This window comes from Euprymna scolopes, chromosome 17 (genome assembly GCF_053919585.1).
Source record: "Euprymna scolopes isolate OS-2025 chromosome 17, ASM5391958v1, whole genome shotgun sequence".
Classification (NCBI taxonomy): Eukaryota; Metazoa; Mollusca; class Cephalopoda; order Sepiida; family Sepiolidae; genus Euprymna; species Euprymna scolopes.
The window spans coordinates 17,613,464-17,636,416 of NC_136498.1; the positions used below are offsets into that span (position 1 = coordinate 17,613,464).

At 35.7% G+C, this 22,953-nt stretch overlaps 1 protein-coding gene across 1 annotated transcript; it reads left to right on the forward strand.

Moving 5' to 3' along the window:
* Positions 1–2,863: 2,863 nt before the first annotated feature.
* On the forward strand, positions 2,864–22,129 carry LOC145296701 (small integral membrane protein 12-like). Its single transcript, XM_080142678.1, has 2 exons — positions 2,864–2,964; positions 21,436–22,129. Exon 2 carries the CDS (start codon positions 21,453–21,455, stop codon positions 21,717–21,719), a length of 267 nt encoding a protein of 88 aa, XP_079998804.1. The 5' UTR covers positions 2,864–2,964; positions 21,436–21,452; the 3' UTR covers positions 21,720–22,129.
* Positions 22,130–22,953: the final 824 nt, after the last annotated feature.

Genomic DNA, 22,953 nt, shown 5'->3' on the forward strand with positions numbered 1-22,953 from the left:
AACATTTATTGTTTTGAGCTCAAATAAGGTTATTAAGTTAGATCCATGTCTAAGGAACCTATATTTAAAGTTTCAAGTGTTTAAACAGAAAATTGTTGGAGGAATTTGGTAGAGTTCTCAAAGGTCAACTCGTTGAACTTTGACCCCTTAATCGCCAAATGTCTGGCCAAAACCGATCACATCGATTTTCACAAATCTCACTAACCTGTATATCAAATTTCGAGTCTGTAGAGTAAATATTGACAGAGTTATTGCGTAGGGAAATGTACACAGACACACAGATACACAGACACACATACACTTTCACTTTTATACATACATATATATATATATATAAAAATTAAATATTATTATTATTATATTACAATTATATATATTATATATATTCTAATCCCCTTTTAAATTTATATATATATTGCCCGGGTATTTGGAGGTGTATGTTGAGCAAAAAAAAAAAAGAAAAGAAAAAGCTGTTAATTTTTTTTAATTTGTCCCCTATTATGACCTCTTAACATTTATTGTTTTGGGCTCAAATCAAGTTATTAAGTTAGATCCATGTCCAAGGAAATTATATCTAAAATTTCAAGTGTTTAGACCCAAAATTGTTAGAGGAGTTTGGTAGAGTTCTCAAAGGTCAAATCGTTTAACTTTGACCCCTTAATCACCAAATTTCTGACCAAAGACCGATCACATCGATTTTCCCAAATCTCAGTACCCTGTATATCAAATTTTAAGTCTGTAGACTAAAAATTGACAGAGTTATTGCATAGGGAAATGTACACATCCAACTCAACAATGCTTGCACAAACCAGAACACGTGACATATGACACGTCACTTCCAGTCTCCGTTCATATCTTCTGGTGCAAACTTGACTCGTCACAGAGTTTGACATGTTATCAAAACATGACTTCAAATCTCTGTTGTCCACTTATCACTAAATAGATAATTATATAGACAGATACATAGATAGAGATAGATAGATATATAGATAAACAGATACATAGATTCACAGATAGATAGATAAACAGACAATTTACTGTTCTGTCTCCTATTCTCTAACAGATGTAACTACAGAGCATATAACAAATAAAAGACAAAAGTCTATATTCCAAATTTCAAGATATTGACCATCTTACTGTTTATTCAAGAATTGTGCATGTCAACGTATTTAAGGAAATAAACACTAAGATGGTCAACATCTTGAAATTTGGGATATAAACTTTGGTCTTTTATTTATTATATATATATATATATATATATATATATATATATATATATATATGATTATTTCAGGTTAATATTTTTCAGAGGTGAAGTAACCAATTAAGTTTTAACAAGGTTCTTACAAGAGTGCTCGATAGCGAAATAAGGAAAGATATACATTTTATTCGTTTGGTATTTTTTAGATTAGGTCTGTACGAGTCTTTTTCAAGTCTCACACAAAAACACACATTCACATTTCAAGCTATGTCATATACATACGCGCACACAAACATACGCGCCCACGTCCACACACACGTACATTTATTCACGTTCGCGTTCATACACTCACATTCATGTGTATATACACACGCGCTAACGCACACATATGTACTCACACAAGCGCACACGAATGCACACATGGACAACGTCACTTCCGCTTTCTAAGGAAATATACACGTGTGCAAATGACCACCGGAAACAAGTATAAAACAAAGAGCAACAACCGGCTTCTTCCTTTTCGAGACTAGCCTCCTAGGGGGCTGGTTGGCGTACTAGCCGCCGCCGTTTCGGCGCGCGCACACGCGTACTTCACGCCCACTTACTACTATGTATGGGGCATGAGCTAAAAGACTGTATGTACACATTCCCATTCTTTCTCTCTCTATCTACTACTGGTCCCTGAGAACACCTTCGCGTATCTGACTACTAACTGATGTTAACTTTCATATCCTCTTCTTTGTCTACACGCTGGACTATCATTCTCATTTCTTACTACAACACTCATTTCTCTTCCCACGCGCGAACAAACGATAGTGAGATGAACACACATTTCCTATTCTTCTACAACACCAACCCCGCAACGAACATTGGTTACACTCGCGCGGACATGAACACATGTTATAACTAAAACGTTCATTCTTTCAACAGTAAATAAATGACACGTTTATCTTATCCATCAATTGAGTCTTTGTTTCCTTCAATTTTATTCGTTTCATTATTTTCTTGTAGCGAGCTAGGGTATTATACGCTGGTCCGCAACAGGTCCACCTCCACAATTTTCTTTTAAATGACGACTTTTATAGGTTTTCCACTATGCTGAATACGGAAATCACATTGAAATTTTGCAGGAATAAGTAGTTATCGAGATATAAAAAGTTGTTTTATGCATTGTATTCTTTGGCGGCCATCTTTGTTACGAGCATAGATTTGTTTATAGCGCGTAACAAAGATGGCTGCGAAAGAATACAATACATATTACAACTTTTTATATCTCGCTAACTACTTATTTCTGCAAAATTTCAATGCGATTTCCATATTCAGCATCCTCGAAAACCTATGTAAGTCGTCATTTAAAAGAAAATTGTGGAGGTGGACCTAATCTAAAAATTTACCATTCGTTTTACATAAGCAAAGCATTTATATCAAATTCAGCTTTATAATTCCTACAATATTGTATTAAAATCGCTAAAAATCAATAAAATTGCTTTTCTATATATATTAAAAAATACTTAATTTATGTGTTTTTTTTTGGAATATGACATCTTTGTTCCGTGATGGGCATATATGTCATAAAGACTTTTTTTTTTTCAACTTGGTTTCTTTAAAATAGGTTTACTTATAAATAAGCATCTAATACTTATCTAACAAAATTCAGACATTGAAAATTCTTGTCGATTTTTGCGTTGCAAGGGAGATAACTCCCAAAACTTCCGCCCATTTATTTTTCCAAGTCATTTTCTAAAGTTGTTGACGCACAACACGTAAGTTGTAAATATTGTCCACGCATTTTTTTTTTTAATATTTTATTTTGTATTTATTATTATTATTTTTTTTACTTTTTATTTTCTAATATAATGAAACTTCCTCTGTCTATTATTCCACGAATGAGAAACTTAATTCATCTTTTTAAGTGTTACAAAAACAAAACAAAAGAACTACCGGTTCGGCGGTTCTTCACTTAGTTTCTCTTCTCACTGTTGCGTGTTGCGCTTGTTAAGGTTAAAAAAGTCATAGTTAAAAACAAGAGAAAGTAGACCACCGTAACCCGTTGGTGCCGTATTTGTTATATTTCATTAACTGTCTTGTTATTTAAAGAAATTTATAAACTTGGGGTATCGTTCTTCTTTGCCAATCCCCTTTTTCTACTTGGAGGAGTTTCACGTGTACGTACGATGTTGAATGAAACTTAGTGTTTTTAATTATTTTCGTTTTAGTAAAAATAAATTGTTTGTTTATAATTGCAAAACGATACTAAAACTCATCCTAAATAATTTACGTGACTAACATAGAAATTAAGATAAATTTAAAGATCGGCGGCTTAAACGGAATACGATAACAAAATGTTTATATATTTTTTTATTTTTTACATAGGCATCACCACATATCAAGGCCCAGGGGCCACTCGAGGATAAGGATTAAAGAGTGTACAGTAGTCAATTGGACAATATAGTAATTTTCAGTAATGGAAATTCAGTAAATTTGTTAACTTAAGGGGAACGGCTCAAGAACTTGTTTACATTGGACTTGAAGACAACCATATTGTAGTCAGCTGGAAAGCAGGAAAACGGAAGACAGTTCCACAGGCGTGCAGTTCTAAGAAAGAAGCTTTGTTCATGAATCTACATTTAGATTTAGGCACAGATAAAAAGTGGGGGGAATTATTGATAGTGTTTTCGGCTAGACGAGTGTTTCTTGTGAAAGTTTGGCGAGGTGGGGATCATAGATTGAAGTTCAGTCGAGCACTTGCCATGAAAATAACGATAAAGCAAAGGCAAACTCGCCACATCGCTTCTGTGAGAAAGAGGTTGCAGGGAAGAAAAAAGGACATCTCCTATGAGGCTACAAAAAGGCTTTCCATGTGGTAGGGACATTTACAGAGAAGATCCTAACTTACCCTATATGTGCTTCCGAGTAGCACTAGCTCACACTACGGCATTTATATTTACTCTCTATCGCCCCCATAACAGCGGAGTTACTATCTTTAAAAGCATATCTGAGAAAATTGACCAAGTTCTATCAGCATATCCTTCAGCTAACATTCACGTATGTGGAGACTTCAATGTTCACAATGTGGAATGGTTGACCCACTCAAACAAGACCGATGATATGGGGAGATTCTGTCATGATTTCTCCATTGCTTATGACCTCACTCAGATTGTTCACGAACCCACCCGTGTGCCCGACAATGACGGCCAGTATGCAAGTCTCCTAGACCTTTTTCTCACAACTTGCCCTGAACTATGTTCAGTTTCCGTTCTGTCTCCTCTTGGATCTTCCGACCACTCAGTTGTATCAATTAAGATAAAAATGAAATATAATAAGTCCTCAGACATACCTCTCCATCGTACAGTATATCGATACACTATGGCTGACTGAGATAGTTTCCGTACATTTATATCGGATCTTCCTCTGTGTTCCATGTTTAAAAAGGATGTGTCGTCTATAGTATCAGACCTGACGGAATGGTTAATTGTAGATATAGACAATTTCATACCCTCAAAAAAGTTCCAGCAAAAACCTAACAGCCAGCCATGGTTTTCTCCAGAATGTGCTGCTGCTATTGCGCACAGAAATCACTTTTTCCACTGCTTCCAACGTAATAGATGTATGGAAACTAAAGCCGCTTTCAGGACTGTCAGCAACCATTGTAAGAAAGTAATAAAGAACACAAGAGAGTTGTATGCTCAGTCCATCAAGTCCAAAGTAGCTGAGCAGCGGCTTGTTTCTCACCAATTTTGGCAAATAGCAAACAGAATCCTGAACACAAACGTGTGCTCTATCCCAACTATCATCAATGGACCTGAGATAATCTCGTCAGCATCAGACAAAGCCAAACTCTTTGCCAAGAACTTTGCAGCTAATTCTACCCTTTGCGACCAAGGCTGCCAACCCCCAATATTTCCTCTTGTATCAGAAAACACGCTATGTGATATGCAAATATCTGTACCTGATGTTGCCAAGCTAATCAAAAACCTTGATTCTAGTAAAGCAATCGGCCCTGACAATATTCCAATTATAGCGTTGAAAAAGCTTCAACCAGAACTAGCAACCATACTTACAAAACTGTTTAAACATTGTCTTAAGGAGAATTGCTTCCCATCACCCTGGAAAATCTCATCAGTATGCCCTGTATTTAAGAATTCAGGTGATCGCTGATCTCAGTACAGGCCAATAAGTCTCCTGTGCATCATAAGTTGCTGGAATCTGTGTTAAATAGAGAAGTAATCAACCATCTCAGCAAAAATAACCTTCTTAGTGACACACAATATGGTTTCTGTTCTGCTAGATCTACAGCAGATGTGCTTACAGTTATATCTCATAGGATTAGTGAATCTCTCGATGGAGGCAACCTTTCTAGGGCAATTGCTCTTGACAAATCAAAAGCCTTTGATAGGGTATGGCATTTTTTTTTTTTTTACACAGTGATCACCACTTATCAAGGCCCGGAAGCCACTCAGGGATGTTGCCAAGCTAATCAAAAACCTTGATTCTAGTAAAGCAATCGGCCCTGACAATATTCCAATTATAGCGTTGAAAAAGCTTCAACCAGAACTAGCGACCATACTTACAAAACTGTTTAAACATTGTCTTAAGGAGAATTGCTTCCCATCACCCTGGAAAATCTCATCAGTATGCCCTGTATTTAAGAATTCAGGTGATCGCTGATCTCAGTACAGGCCAATAAGTCTCCTGTGCATCATAAGTTGCTGGAATCTGTGTTAAATAGAGAAGTAATCAACCATCTCAGCAAAAATAACCTTCTTAGTGACACACAATATGGTTTCTGTTCTGCTAGATCTACAGCAGATGTGCTTACAGTTATATCTCATAGGATTAGTGAATCTCTCGATGAAGGCAACCTTTCTAGGGCAATTGCTCTTGACAAATCAAAAGCCTTTGATAGGGTATGGCATTTTTTTTTTTTTTTTTTTTACACAGTGATCACCACTTATCAAGGCCCGGAAGCCACTCAGGGATAAGGGTTATTGCAAGTACATTAATTTAGTGAGGAGATTTGCTGAAGTGTTTACTTAAGGGGGCGGTTCATTAGGAATTTGTTAACATTGGACTTGAAGACATCCAAGTTGTAGTCCGGAGGGAAGCAGGCAGACGGAACAGAGTTCCACAGATGTGCAGTTCTAGGAAAGAAGCCTTGTTCATGGAATCCGCGTTTTGATTTAGGCACAGATACAGAGTGGGGGAAATTTGTCACAGTGTATTCAGCTAGACGGGTGTTTTTCGTGAAAGATTGGCGAGAGGGGACCAGAGACTGGAGTTCAGACGAGCATCTGCCATGGAAATAACGATAAAACAAGGACAGGCTTGCAACGTCTCTTCTGTGGGAGAGAGGTTGCAGGGTAGAGAAAAGGGCATCCCCCACTAAGCCACGAAGTCTATTTTGTACTCTGTCAAGGCAGGATAGGCTGTTTTTAGCAGCTCCTGCCCAGATATGGCAACAGTATTCCATCCTTGGACGTACTTGGCTTTTATATAGATAGAGAATTGCATCCGTAGTGAGATATCTTCTGGAGCGGTAGAAGGATCCCACCATCTTTCCAGCGACCTTGGCAACAGACTTGATGTACGCGTTCCATTTCAGATCAGGAGTAAAGGTCAAACCCAGAAGCTTGTCAAAACACGGAGCCTCACCCAGACGAGAGCCATCCATCACAATTGATGCCAGCTGGGGATCAGAGCGTTGATGATGTAAGGATAGGAGTTTGGTTTTGGATGCATTAAAGGTAACCAGCCACATCTTCCCCCACTGAACCACGCGCTCGAGATCAGAGGATAGAGAATCAGAGAGAACTTTGTCATTTACAGCCTTTGATGTGTTGCCGTAGATGGTCGTGTCATCAGCATAGATGTCAACGAATGATTTAAGTATGTGTTTAGGGAGGTCATTGATGTAGATCAGGAAGAGAGTTGGGCCCAGGATTGACCCCTGGGGGACTCCAGCATTTATATTGCAGGCCTCCGATTTTTGTCCATCGACCACTACTCTTATAAGCCTATCGGAGAGAAATGATTTAATGATTGAGAAAACATTTCCCGTTATACCGTAGCTTGTGAAGTAGACCCTTATGCCATACCTTGTCAAAGGCCTTTGATATGTCAAGAGCAATTGCCCTAGAAAGGAAGCCTTTGTCAAGAGATTCACTTATCCTGTGGGATATAACCGTCAGCACATCTGCGGTAGATCTTGCAGAGCGGAAACCATATTGAGTGTCACTAAGAACGTTATTCCTGCTGAGGTGGTTGACTATTTCTCTATTTAATATGGATTCCAGCAACTTACTCATAACACAGAGGAGACTTATAGGTCTGTATTGAGAGGGAGATGACTTATCACCTGAATTCTTAAATACAGGGCAAACTGATGAGGTCTTCCAGGGAGTCGGAAAGCACTTCTCCTTAAGGCAGCACTTAAATAGTTTCGTAAGTATGGGAGCAAGTTCTGGTTGAAGCTTTTTTAACACTATAATTGGGATGCCATCAGGGCCAGTTGCTTTACTGGAATCTAGGTTCTTTATTAGTTTAGCGACCTCCTGCACGGATATTTGTATGTTACCTAGCTTGTTCTGTGTTATAGGAGGAAATATGGGGAGTTGATGGCCTTCGTCGCATAGGGTAGAATTAGCTGCAAAGTTCTTTGCAAATAGTTTGGCCTTGTCTGACGCTGATGAGATGACCTCTGGTCCATTGATAATGGTTGGTATAGAACGCACACTTCTGTTCAGGATCCTATTTGTTATTTGCCAAAACTGGTGGGATCCAAGTCGCTGATCAGCTACCTTGGATTTAACAGACTGGGCATATTGCTCTTTTGCATGTTTGATTACTCTTTTACAGTGGTTGCTGGAAGACCTGAAAGCAGCTTTAGTTTCAGTGCATCTATTACGTTGGTAGCTATGGAAAAAGTGATTTCTGTGCGCGATAGCAGCAGCACATTCTGAGGAGAACCATGGCTGGCTGTTAGGTTTTTGTTGAAATTTTTTAGATGGTATGAATTGGTCTATGCCTACAATTAACCATTCGGTCAGTTCTGATACTATAGAGGACACATCCTTTTTAAACATGGAGTGCAGAGGTAAATCATAAAGGTTTACTTCACAAGATCTCCAGCTATGGTATAGCTGGAAATGTCTCAATTATTAAATCATTTCTCTCTGATAGGTTCATAAGAGTAGTAGTTGATGGGCAAAAATCAGAAACTCACAGTATAAATGCTGGAGTCCCTCAGGGGTCCATCCTGGGCCCAACTCTTTTACTGATCTACATTAATGACCTTCCAAATCACATCCTTACATCATTCGTAGACATTTTTGCTGATGACACTACCATCTATGGTAGCATATCTAAGTCAGTAAACAACCAAGTTTTCTCCGATTCTCTCTCCTCTGATCTTGATCACGTTGTACAATGGGGAAAGGAGTGGCTGGTTACTTTTAATGCATCTAAAACCAAGCTTCAATCTTTACATTATCAACGTTCTGATCCCCATCTGTCATCAATTAAAATGAATGGCTCTCGTCCTCAGGAGGCCTCAAGTTTTGACAGACTTCTGGGCTTGACCTTTACTCCTGATCTTAAATGGAATACGTATATCAAATCTGTTGCCAAAGCCGCTGGAAAAATGGTGGAATCCTTCTATCGATCCAGTAGATATTTCACTACTGATGCAATTCTCTATCTATATAAGAGCCAGATACGTCCAAGGATGGAATACTGTTGCCACATGGTATTACTATTATTGATTTTATTAATATTACTATGTTTAAAACATATAAAAAAAATAACTAATTTATAAGTAATTAGTGGTTATCTCCCTTTGAACAATAAAAGTTTTCTTTATTTTTCTATTTGAGTATTATTTTTCAAAAATGGCAGTTATCTCCCTTTATAATTGAATTATTTAAGATAAATTCAAATATATTGTTTCCAACAATTTTAAACTGGTAATATTATTTTATTAGCGTTTCCTTTGAAGCTTGTATAGATCAATATTTTCAACCATTCATAAACTACATTTAACTTCCTAATGAATGCATTGACGATGATACTTATGGGCTTTAAAGGCGGACAATTAAAAAGTATATATATTTTTATTAGAAATATTAAAGATATCCCCTCTTAACCTTACTTTTCCACCCGATTTTATTTTATCTTTCTTTGTTTATCAACATCAAAATAAGTAACCGTTTTTCTTTATATTTAACATATTTTCCAGATATATCTACCTTACTTAAAAATGCTAGTTTTATTTTTGGTGTCTTTAAACCCCAACCCACTCTTTTTGCTGATGAGGAGACTTTGTTTCATAAAATCAAATGATAAAATTATTGTCCAAAACTTATTGTCTGTCTCAAAAAAAACATTGTTTCCGAAACGATCATACAATTTATTCATTTTGTTTTTTTTGCCTTGTGAAACCGATTTTTAATTTTAATTTATCAATCATTTTACTCAATATTAAAATAGCTCTAGGATACCTATGCCTACTGAGCTTATTATATATCTACATTACAATGAACACTGTTTTCTTTTAATTTTATTAATGCATTTACTAATACATTAAAATAAAATAAACTCTTAATATATATATATATATATATATATATATATATATATATATTTGTGCTGGTACGAGAAAGGTGACAGATCAAACAAGGGAGATAATTTAAAAAACTTAGTTCTGAAATCTCTTTTTTGCTTTTTTGGCGACCCCTCAGCGGTGAGGATAGTGATCATGTTCTGGGTAGCTGACTTGCCTTGAACTACCTTTCACAGTGCGGGCAAGTAATTCCATTTTCATTTGGAGGATGGCTCAAAGAGTTTCTTTCTCTCTCCTTCTCTTTCTTCTTGAGGTCCACACATTAGTTGGCCTTGGAGGTGGCTGTGCATTTGGCAACTGCCTTTAGGTTTGCTTGTCCTTGGCCTGAGTCTCCCATGCATATGTATTGATGCCACACGTCTTCAAGTTTGCTTTCAAAAGATCCTTGTGTCGCTTCTTCTTCCTCTTGAGTGCGATTTCCTTCTTTTATCTGCCCATAAAAAAATTGTTTTGGCAACCGAGAATCTGACATCCTGACAATGTGGCTTGACCACCTCAGCTGGTTCCTAATGATGATGGCTTCTGCATTTGGTGGTGAACCTGGCTCTTGAAGGACGCAGAAGTTGGTGCGATAGTCCTCTTAGGAAATATCTAGAATGCTCTCCAGGCAGCATTGGTGGAACTTCTCCAGCATCTTGAGTTATCAGTGGTATGTTGTCTAGTTCTCTAAGGCATAGAAAAGTGTCGAGAGCACAACAGCTTTATATACAGCCAATTTGATGTCTGTATGGATGTCTTTGTCTTGAAACACACAGGTTTGAAGACATCCAGAGGCAACTCCAGCGCATTTTAGGTGGTATTGGACTTTGTCTTGGATGTCAGTGCTGGATGATAGATGGCTTCTAATGTATGGGAACTGGTTCATGTTTTCCAAAGGTTTGTCATCGATGGTAAGGGAAGCAGCTGCAGTGGGGCTGTTTGTTAAAGTAGCTTTCGCAGTTTTTGGTGAAAGTTATGAAGGTGTGTGGAGTCTTGGAGGTTCCTGACGTCAAACTTCTTGATGTTCACTTTGCTCAGCATTTCCTTGGCTGGATCTGCAATTTCATGGTAGACAAAGCAGGCAGTTGTCCATCCAGCAGTTATTAGCTCCTATGACAGCTCTTGTGCTGAGCACTAGTTTGCGATTTCTAATGCATACAATCATGTAGTCGATCTGGTGCCAGTGTTTGGATCTTGGGTGCTGCCATGTGCCTTTCCATTGGTTCTTTTGTTGCAAGAGCATATCGGTGACTATCAAATCGTGTTCAGATCGTTTGGTCAGAAGCAAGGTGCCGTTCTCATTGACGCTTCTCACTCCTTCTTTGCCTATCGTTCCTTTTCAAAGAGTGTGATCCCTAGTATTGAAGTCTCTCAGAAGAATCTATTTCTCTTTGTGAGGGAATGAAGAGAGCACGTTGTCAAGCTAAAGCATAGAAACACTCTTTGTCCACATCATCGACTGCGAGTGTTGGAGCATATGTGGAAATAACATAGCGTGTTGGTTGCAAATGAGTTCAGTTCTTAGACCCATGAGCTGTTCAGGGATTCTAACTGGTTGTTCTTCTTTCAGTTCAGGGAGAAGGCTGTTTCGAATGGCAAAAGCAAATCCATGGATTCATGGCTGTTCTATGTCCTTTTCGGAAGAAAGTAAACTGTCCCTGTTCTTCTTTCAGTTACCTTCTCCTGCACATCATGTTTTGCTCATGGTTACTATATCAAATTTGGATCTTTGGAGTTTTCTTGCAACGATGGCGATTCACCACTCTGGTTATTTGGAGTTCAGAGTGTCTGTCAGGATTCATGTTTCATGCACCAAATTTCATTGTCTTTATATTTCGACCACCACTTGGTAATCCCTTTGGATGTGGTTTTCCAAACGGGAAACATTAATTTAATTAGACAACAAACTTTTAGTTTTTTTTTAAATTAGAAAAAGCAATTTAAATAATGAATTGATTGACTTAATTAAATAATGAATTGGTTGACTTTCTGTAATCGTATAAATTATTGACTGAACAGATTACTTGTTCTTGTCAGAGTGCTATGAGAATGGTACAAAGGAAATAACTAGACGATGGTTTTGTGTGGTTATGCAAAAATAAGATCTGTTGGAAATCTAAATTGATTAGAGTTGTCAGTTTTTATTCGAAATCCCAAATTCCTCTCAAACACTTATGAAAACTGAGAAAAACATTCGCACACATGTACATTTGTTTATTATTATTATTATTATTATTATTATTATTATTATTATTATTATTATTAATAATTAAATAACTTTTTTTTATTTACAAAAAATAAAAATTTGTTTAATTAAATTAATATTTCAGAATGGTATAGTTTTTTATTATCTTCCTTTGTTTGATCTGTTGCCCTTTTCATACAAGCACCATAGTTTTTTTAATAAAAAAATGAAAACGGAACAATTTTGAGTTAAAATCTCTGATAATACAAAATCTTAACTCATGGTTCTAAGGTCAGTAACTCTTATTTTACTAGTAGTTAAAAAAAAATTTTTTTACAATTACTCAAATGTTTTGTTTAAAAAAATTTCTTCGAATTTTACATTTTTTTGTTATTAATGTTATAAAACTTTGTTACATTAAATGAAGTAGTTAAAAAAAAATCATTTTTTTCTTACATTTCTTAGTAAAATAGAGTTACTTCCCTTAGTAGTCATTGATGGGCAGAAATCTGAAGCTCACAGTATCAGTGCTAATGTGTCTCAGGGATCAAGTTTCTTCCTGATCTTTATCAACGATCTCCCAAATCATATTCTACGATCATTCGTCGACATCTATGCAAACAATACTGCCATCTTTGACAACACTTCAAAAGCTGGCAAACACCAGAATCTTTCTGATTCAATCTACTCCAATCTAGAATGTGTGATACAATGGGGGAAAAAAATGGCTGATTACCTTTTAATGCAGCCAAAACCAAACTTCTATCTTTCCACCACCAACACTGGTATTCCCACTTGGCTCCAGTTGAAATGAACGACTCGTCTTGAGGAAGCATCCTTCTTCAACAAACTTCTGAAACTGATCTTCACCCCTGACCTGTAATAGAATACCTACATCAGATCCGTTACCAATATCACTGGAAAAATTGTGGAATCGTTTTACTGCTCCAGAAAGTATCTTACTCCCAACACAATCCTCTACTGATACAAAAGTCAAATACGGATTAAGATGGAGTACTGTTGTCACATCTGGGATGGAGCTCCTAAGAGTACCCTCTCCTGCCTTGACATGGTACAAAAACCATCTTTGATATTTAGTAGGTGAAAACCTTCTTACTTCCCTACTTTCTCTTTTTCACAGAAGAGATGTTACGAGTCTGTCTCTGCTTTATCGTTGCTTTTATGGTAGGTGTTTGACTTAGCTCCAATCTATGGTCTCTCCCTGTAAAACGTTTGTAGCAATTACTCGTCTAGTTGCAACAACCATCAATAATTTCCCTTACTCTCTATCTGTGCCTAAAACTAAACAAGATTCATCTCTAGGCTATCCGTGCTACGGCTGCTTTCCAGCTGACTATAACATGATCATCTTCAAATCTTATATGATTAAGTTCTTGCTGAGTTGTCCTCTTAAATGATCGAGCCCTATCTATGTTCCACCATTACTGATCATGTTGTCTCACCATCTATCTAATACTTAACTTTTATCCTTGACTAGCAGAGAGACTCGACGTTGCCTGGGATTGAATGATGATCAACAAATATTTTGCACTCCTATATTTTTATTGTCATTAAAATCCATGAAATTGTCTGGGAGGAAGCTTCACATGCCTCCATGCAGTAACTTAGTCCAAAATATATCTTATTCTACATTGCATTCTAGAGAACCTACTGTTGCTTTTATAAAATTATTTTTTATAAACTTCTTTCCAGTTAACGAAAAAATAATTAATAAATTTACGCGCAGGGTTTGAACCTACACACCACGTCATGCAAAAAAAATACATGCTATCAACTTACCCACAGTAGAATTTTCATGATCTGTTGCTCTCTCATTGTTGCTAAGTGATGACATGGAAAAAATGGCTTTACCGATCATAGATAAATTAAGATAACGGTTTCGATTATCGGTAATTATCGAGGGTATTCTTAGACAAAACTTGATTAAGATCACTTATTTTTTAATTTTTTTTTTTACAAGGTGGTCACCACTTATCAAGGCCCGGAAGCCACTCGGGGATAAGGGTTATTGCGTGTACAGTACGTTAGTGTTGAGATTTGATAAAGTGTCTTACTTAAGGCGGTTTATCAGGAATTTGTTTATGTTGGACTTGAAGACATCCAGGTTGTAGTCAGGTGGGAAACATGCAAACAGAACAGAGTTCCATAGGCATGCACTTCTAAGAAAGAATCTTTGTTCATGGAATCTACATTTTGGTTTTGGCACAGATAACGAGTGAGGAAAACTTTTGGCAGTGGTTTCAGTTAGACGGGTGTTTTTCACGATAGATTAGCGAGAGGGGACCAGACATTGGAGCTCAGACGAGAACTTGCCATGGAAATAATGATAAAACAAATACAGGCTCGCAACGTCCCCCTGTGGGAGAGAGGTTGCAGGTAAGAGAAAAGGGCATCACTTCCAGACTTATACACTAAAGTTCTGTAAATTTTAAAGAAAATCTGTTCAGCCATTTCAGAGTCTATAAGGAACGAACTCACACACACACAGTTGCATTTATATAATTGTAGAAATAAGTGATTAACCCCTCCCCCAAGTAAAAAAAAAAATGAACTACCTAGCAGTTGTGTCCCAAAATTCATAATGATCGGTTAATTAGTTTAGGAATGAATATGTATGTACAAATATATAAACATGTGAAATAATGGGTGAGTAAACTCACTAGTATATAAAATGGTTAGTTGAGAAAAACTGGAATTGAAGGTTCAGTTGGGGTTAACTTGAGGTTAAGATTATTAGACTGTGGGAATTTATCATCCCATGGCTCAAAGTGAGAGAGAGAAACAGTTCCTTCGAAGCACTCAATGTTTAAACATGAGAAAGTACGATGTGCTAACAAAATATGATTAAACAGAGATTATCTATTTTTCTATCTCTTTCTTTGTCTCCTCCCCACCACTTCAGTGATTCTCAACAAGGATCGAGTCGAATAAACCTATCTTCCATCAGTTTGATCTTGACTTAGTCCTATTAAAAGTATAAATAAGGGGCCTTGATTTTAGGACAACAATCCTTAGTCTGGAAGGATCACACAGGAGCATATACAAGAACAAGCAACTAAGTATGTTATATATTAAGTTCCAATTTTTGTTGATGATATTGTTTGTGTGTATAATATTACTTATCAATCTATCTTCCCCTTTCTCTCCACTGATCAATGATCAAGTCGAATAAATCTCCTTTATCTTCCATCAGTTTTGTTGACTTAGTCCTATTGAAAGTATAAATAAAAAGCTTTGATTTTATGATAAAAATCCTCAGTCTGGAAGGATTGCACATGAACACATAAAAGCACAAGCAGTTAACGAGGTATTGATAAAAATTGTAAACTTTGATATGTTTTCATAATAATGATGGCAAGTTTATGCATGTATGGCATGAGGTTGAAAATGCAAGATGCATATGTTGTTATTGGCTCCCACTCATGTCCGATTATTGAGTTCTGTGCTCTTCATTAATGTTCATGAGTAATAACGTTGAAATCTATGGTGGAAAAATATTCACAGAGGACACGGTTGCTCATCTCTTCTCTGTCATCGTAACTCTTCTTTTTCCCTCCTCTTCTAAAATTCCATGATGTATTCAAGTGTCATTCTTTGTTGGTTAGTTTATCTTTATTGTGCATTTTTGGGGCTTCTCGTGATCTGATCTGATTGGCAAGCTTGGTAAACAGTATTTTCTTGGGAGCCTGGATGAATCCATTCTGTAATGTGATTTGTCCAGTAGGGCAGGTTGATTTGCAACTTATTTCAGAAAATCAACATGGCACTGGTGATGATAGTTAGGATTTGATGTGATAAGAACATATACCAAAAATTAGATTCCTATCTTGAACAGGAAATTGAGCCTTTAATTTTAAAATCGTGTAGAAAAATACTAAAAAATCCTTCATTTTCATAGCATTTTTCACAACACTGACTTTGAAATTTCACTATTTTTATAAAAAAAATTCAATTAAAATTGATATATTTATATGAAATACATTGAAAGAAAAATAAATACATGAATTATAATTTTAATTATGAATCACACCTAGCAAAATATCTCAACTTTTACTGCATTGATTAAACAAAAATTGTAAAAAAAGCTAATTAGCAACTAAGTCTTTTAAATTTTACAATTCAAAAAGATTACACAATATAACAACTTGATACAAGTGACAGCACCATGTATTTTAATTTTTTATTAAATGCAATAATATAAGCTGTTATAATAGAACTAAATTGTTCTGTATAATTTCCTTTCGAGGAAAATGAAGGTCTAATTTGCTGGCACGATGACTTTGTAATAATGTGTCTATGTCTTACTTCCTGCCCATATACAACTTTTTGAGAAAAACCAATCAAATTTGACCAGTCTGTGGCTGCAAAATTGAAAGCAGTAATCTTTTCATTTTTTTTTTTTAGTTGTTTACTATTTCTGGAAAAAAAACAACACAAAAAAAATTATTTGAAAACATTTTGTTTTATATTTTTGCGATGTAATATGAATAAAACTAACTATTGTTTGGGTAAATTAAGAAAACTAATAAAATTTAATGTATAAATATTTATTTACCTAATAGACAAAATCGTTTGAATGCCCTCTTCTCTCACATCCAATTCATCTGAGTTTATCATCGATATTATATTTTCCGGAAGTAGTGCAAAAGCACTATATTTTTAACTGTTTAAAACAGTAATTTGGATTTCAGTTAACTGTATTGTTCTCTGAATCATATTAAAATATACTGTTGGTCAAAAAAAAAATGTCAGTTTTGATCTCAAACCAACTAACTGCATAGACTTGGATGATAAATTTGACCAAAATATTGAATTTATCATAGTGTTTGAGGATAGACAACTGTAGTCCATAAACACATTAATCTTGTGGCTTATGTTAGCCATCTTCCTTGATTCAAGGGCCCAATTTTCTAAGTTAACTTCTCCACAAGAAATGCCAACAGCATACTCAAAAAGTAGCCTCTGGTCTTCACACTTAAATTATTTGTTTCTTCTGCTGTCAGATAATGATGATCGGGAGGCACATTAATTTTTTAGAATTCTACTTGAGGCAAAACTTGATAATTATTGATACAAAGTTTCCCCATAGGACCAGTAAATGTTGTTAGGCTTTTTGTTGTTCCATCAATTAATTTAAAAATTGCTGTAAATGCCAGTTCTTCTAGTAGAACCTGAAAATTGGAAAATTTGCATGTTTAATAATACAAAAAAGGAACATAATTGCAGGTGAATCTATAGAATTAATTTTACCTCCTTGTTAGAAGGACAAGTGCAGATTATGTGCCTTGTTTGACAATTTTCTGTCTTGCATTTTACTGCAAAGTCATCACATCTCAAGACAGAAAATTTACAGCTACAAGAAGATATATCAAACAGTTTGTCTAGCTGTTTCTTCATTCTTTTCACTTTGATTGCTGCAAGAGATTTCCTGTCAATCTGTTTGGCCCTCTTATAGCAAAATATATTGACCTTCTGTCCTATATAATGTTATCTTAACAAGGGCAATTGTGCATTGACTGCTTGCCGAATACTAATTATTTTCTTGGCAATTAACTTAGAAATCTCACTATTTTTTAAGTGGAGATAACTGTTTTCGAGGAAATAACTAAACTGGATGACTTGTTGTGAAGCTGGGGGTGCTGTTTCATCCAAATGACAAGGTGGACCAGCAAATTTTGTGAACCATGAGTTAAAACTGAACGTTGTGCTTTTACTGACATTCTAATCTGAAAAGTAAAATAAATAAATGGATTATAACTGAAGAAACTGTTTTAGGCTATCTTCCAGTTTCATACGTAAAAAAATAATAATGAAAAACTTTGTAGAGTTGAATTAGATGTATTGAAGAGAGAGGACCAAACCAAATCAGAGGCATAGTAGTGTTTAGTTTAGACATTTTTAGCAGATTTTAGCTCCGCCTTCGATAACATGAATTTATCCATAAAGAGATTCATTCTTGCTGTAGCTGTGCCATTTTAAGAGAGTGTTTAGTGTTTAGAGTTTGAAAAACCACTGCTTGTGCATCTATGTTACTATGCTATTTTTAATAGTATTTTCAAGTTAAATTTAATTTTTATGAAATTTTTGTTTATTAAATTTTTAGGTGAAAGTACAGAATAGTTACAATACAATCTCCTTCCCATATTAAGAATAGCTTTCTAAATAATAAAGTTATTTTAGCACAATAACATAGATGCACACATAACGAAAAACCTTTAGAGGAGTTTCCTTATTTACTTGTATTAATCTTTGTGGGTTATCTGATTTAAAACTATAATTTTAGAAGAAAACACTGCTTAAAAACAATTACTCCCTAAAAAAAAATAAATTAAAATTTGACACCAATTTTCTGCAAAGTATTTTTTATTAAGTAGAAAAACTTGAAAATTTACATGGTTATGTTTCGTAAAGAATGTGTAAAATAAAATTGTATGGACTATATTTTTGTTGTTGTTTTAATATAAAACTGGAGTATCAACATATTTTAATAAACATTTCAAATAGAATTTGATGTGAAATATTAGGTTGGTGCAAAAATAATGCTTTTGACATTCATTTGAATGTCAAAAAAATGACATTGTTTTTGTGTCAACCTAATAGAAAAACAAATTAAAAAAGGTAAAACAAATATGTTTAAATTCACTGCAGACACTTGAAATATAATAATATATATTTTAAACAAGTCTTTTTCATTTTTCCTTTCGAAATAATTAAGCCTAAATCGTAATGTTTTCAAATTAAATAATAAACAAACGTTAATTTTCAATATCAATAACGAGCGTGTTTTGCGACGGTGAAATCTAAAATGTTTCCACTCCAAAAAAGTTCCTGAAATGAAAAATCGAACTTTTGTCGTTATTATTTAAAAAACATAATTTTGCCTTTACACTTAATATTTATTTTATTAATTCATTATCCTTACTCATTTTATTTAAAAATGTAGTTTAAAAATTATTCTAAATAATGATTCTATTTTCTTAATAGTACGGATTGTTTTGATGACGGGACGTTCTTGACAATTCACCGAAAAACTTTTAATCACTTCAATTTTTCAACTTTTAAAGTCATTTCCTCAAGCAAAGATAACGATTTTGAGAAAAATATTTCGTGTAGGTCTTTTCTATGTCAAACCCCAACTATCATCACCATTGCCTCACCGGGGTTCCAAAATCGACCTGCCCTATTGTCCAGTGGAGGTGGTAGTTAATGATGTTAGTCTTAATGTTAGTTACTGAGCCTCATGCAAAACTTATACCAAACTATCTTTTTTTTAAATTTTTTTTTTTTTTTATTACATTTTCACCCCAAACAAGGCACATTGCCACTTTGGTGTAGGGGGCTACTATCAGGGGAAACATCTACTGGGGTACTATGTAGGGATTAGGGCAGCGAGATGTTGGTTCACGTTGCACTTGAACTTATGCATGTCAGTACAGTTGGGGAAGCAGTGACCTGGAATGGAATTCCAAAGTCTAGCAGTTCTGGGGAAGAAACTACTGGAGTAGAAAGATCTTTTACATCTAGGGATCTCTACAGTGTGGGGGTGGGATTTTGCAGCTTGTCGGGTCTGTCGAGGGTGTTCACGTCGTGGGGGCACAAGTGCTTGCAGTTCTTCAGAGCATTCACCATTATAATACTTGTAGAACAGGCAGAGGGATGCAACGTTTCGACGATGGGACAGAGGCTGAAGCTTAGATGCCAGTTTAGGGCCTATCAGATTTGCGACTCTCTTTTGAACCCTGTCAAGGAGCGAGAGACTAGTAACCGATGCACCAGCCCAAATATGACAGCAATACTCCATACATGGGCGAATAGTGGCCTTATAGAGGTACAGGATACTTTCGGGTGTTAGAAGTTTTCTAGCACGGTAGAGAGAGCCCACCTTCCTCGCAGCGGCCCTGGCAATGCCCTCGATGTAATTGTTCCAACTCATGTTTCCTGTGAACGTTAGGCCAAGGAGCTTGAGAGACGTACTCTCAGATAAAGAGTCGTTGGCCATTGCTATAGGTGGTAGAGAAGGTTTCTTGTAATTATTGAATGAAACCAGTTTTGTCTTGGCGGCATTGAACGTGACCATCCATTTTTGTCCCCATTCCACTACTGATTGGAGGTCATCTTCTAGTGTTTCTGCCATTACTTTAGATATATGTTCATTTGTTTTCCTGTCGTGCCTACTATAGAGTGTGGTGTCATCAGCATATATACCCATCTCAGAGGCAATTTTGTCGGGGAGGTCATTTATGAATATCAGGAACAGCAGAGGTCCAAGGATAGATCCCTGGGGGCACTCCCGCATTTATATCATATTGTTTAGATGTACGACCGTCGAGGACAACCTGGATTTTTCTCTTATCTAAGAAGGATTTAATTATGTTAAGTATTCTACCAGTGATACCGTAAGATCTAATCTTCCTGAGGAGACCCTCATGCCATAGCGTGTCAAAAGCCTTAGATATATCTAGAGCTACCGCTCTGCCCTCTCCCGCTTTGTCCAGTGAATGGTATATGCGTTCAGAGATTACAGTGAGGATGTCTGCCGTGGAAAGATATAGATATAAAAACCTAGTTAAATTTATATATTTATATATATATTAGCAGGCTGCCCAGCATTGCCCAATCCTAAAATATGCATAAATATTATATTTTGATTCATACAGAAATTGAGACATGTGCATACAAATATTATGTTTTTTTCTAAACAGTTCACTTCTAGTAAGTAAAAAAAAAAATACTTGTGCTGAGATCGAAACCAAAATCTAACATACCAATTTTTTTATTTTTGACCCCTAAACAACCCTTTTTTCCGGATGAAAACTGATTAAAGGTTTCCACATGTTTGAATAACCTATATACCAATTTTCAAGTCTATAGATTAAAAATTTGTTGAGAAGTGTCCTCACACACACACACACACACACACATTCTCATTTTTATAGCTATATAGATAGACTAGTCGTAAAATATGCTTAAATATAATATTTTAATTTGTCCAGATTTCGTATATATTATTATAGAGTCGTGATTTCAAAAGTAAAAAAGGAAAGTATTTGGGTGCCATCAGCTAGAATCAAAACCGAAAGCAACACTATAGCATTCAAAGCTGGTGACGTTAGCACTATCAATGCGACACATATATGAAGTGATTAAAAATTAAAACTAGACAAAGATGAATGCACAAAATGTATAACGATTCTTTTAATTTTTACCATTTTTGATCACTTTAAAAACTATTTTAACCAATAAAAGAATAGTCTGTAAAAAATCCAATCATTTGAGGTCTCTTGTGCTGCTCTGTGACTTTTAGTTTCGGAGGAGATAGAGTTTAAAAATATGGAGACAGACAGAGCCTTTTATATATATACATACATATATATATATATATAAAGACAAATGATGGTTTTATGTTTTTATTGCTTTTCTTTCTTATTGCAGGTTTTTTACCCATTGAGATGTGGCCGATTATTGCTGGATTTGTGCGTACGTACGCTGTGTACATCACGTGGCCTATTGCTGCTACGGTTGGTTTTATTGGCTACAACATTGAGAGCATGATGCGCAAGGATAAAAATCCAGCATGGAGGGCAAAGAGTACCCAAGAACGACGAGACGAACGCATTCTGGAGGAAATGAATTCCAAAGACGTTACGGTGGTGACCAGCCTCAAGTCTAAATCCGACATCCCGCGGACTGTTCTTGGGAGAAACGACATGCAATAAATTTCTGATTGATGGAATGGAAAAATAGTTTTGTGATATTTTATCGCAATGTAATGTGAACAAACATCTTGTTGCACAACTCCCCACTTAGGATACCTCCTATTAATAATTTGGCTCCTTATCATTGTAGCCCCTTTTGCATCAGTGGCAATATGCCATTATTTGGGGTGAATAAAAGATAAAAATAAAAAATAAAATATGCTTCAAATAATAACTGCTGGCAGACTTTGCAGGAAATCAGCATGTTCCGTAGCAGCGGGGCCCCTTATATCAAATAAAAATGCAATAAAACAGTCTGTAACATTTCACGTTAAACAACCGTAAAACGTAAAAAGTTTGTACATGTTGTTTCTAACAAACACGCAGGGTACGATCAAGGAACTATTTACAAAACAAAGTCTTTTTACATACATGTGTGGTCGCTGGTCTTTCATTCTTTTTTTCATCACTTCTTTTGTTGTTTATGACTAACTGTTTCTTGTGTAGTTGCGTCATCTTGTGGCTGTTGATCGGCTGTTTAACTGAGGTGAATAAAACTCATGGAAACACAATCATATATATAACAACAATATATAACAAACATCTTTCTACTCATCTCCCTTCATAATGACCCCGCTAATTAAGTCCCTGATAGTAGCCCCCTGCTTCAAAGTAGCACTGTGCCTTGTTTGGGGTAAAAATTGAATAATAAAAAAAAAAAAATGGATACTTGTTGGCTTTGTAAAGGTTTTATTTAGACAAAGATTGTTTATAGGAAGAGAGACCAGTCTAATTCTGATTACTTCTTGTTTTTATTTTCTAACTTATAAATTGAGAGACAAGCTGGCAAACCTCAGGGTGACATTTGTTTAGATTCTTTCTACATTTTAAGATGCATGTCGCCTCTCAAGCTTCCCGAGTCTGACTGATTCAAAAATCTGTTCGGTCCCCTGAACATGTGATGTCAATTCTATGTAATATTCAACACCTGCATTTCTAGCACATTTTTGCTAGGGAGGTAACCATTGACCCACCCCCTCTCCCGTATTTACTGCAATCATGCCAGCTGCACAGGGTCTATTTCCATTTATTACAAGGCTGTCCTGACATATACTTAATGTAACTCTTGCCAAAATTCATACTAGTTAATATAATTTCTACTTACTATCGTAGGATTTCAATTAGAATTAGATACTGTACTTCATTCTTACTTGTGTTGGCATTTACCCTGGAACGGTAGGGCTGGCTCCTTTCA

What these genes read in the sequence shown, in the direction of transcription:
- LOC145296701 (XM_080142678.1), top strand. Translation starts at nt 21,453, where the DNA reads ATGTGGCCGATTATTGCTGGATTTGTGCGTACGTACGCTGTGTACATC.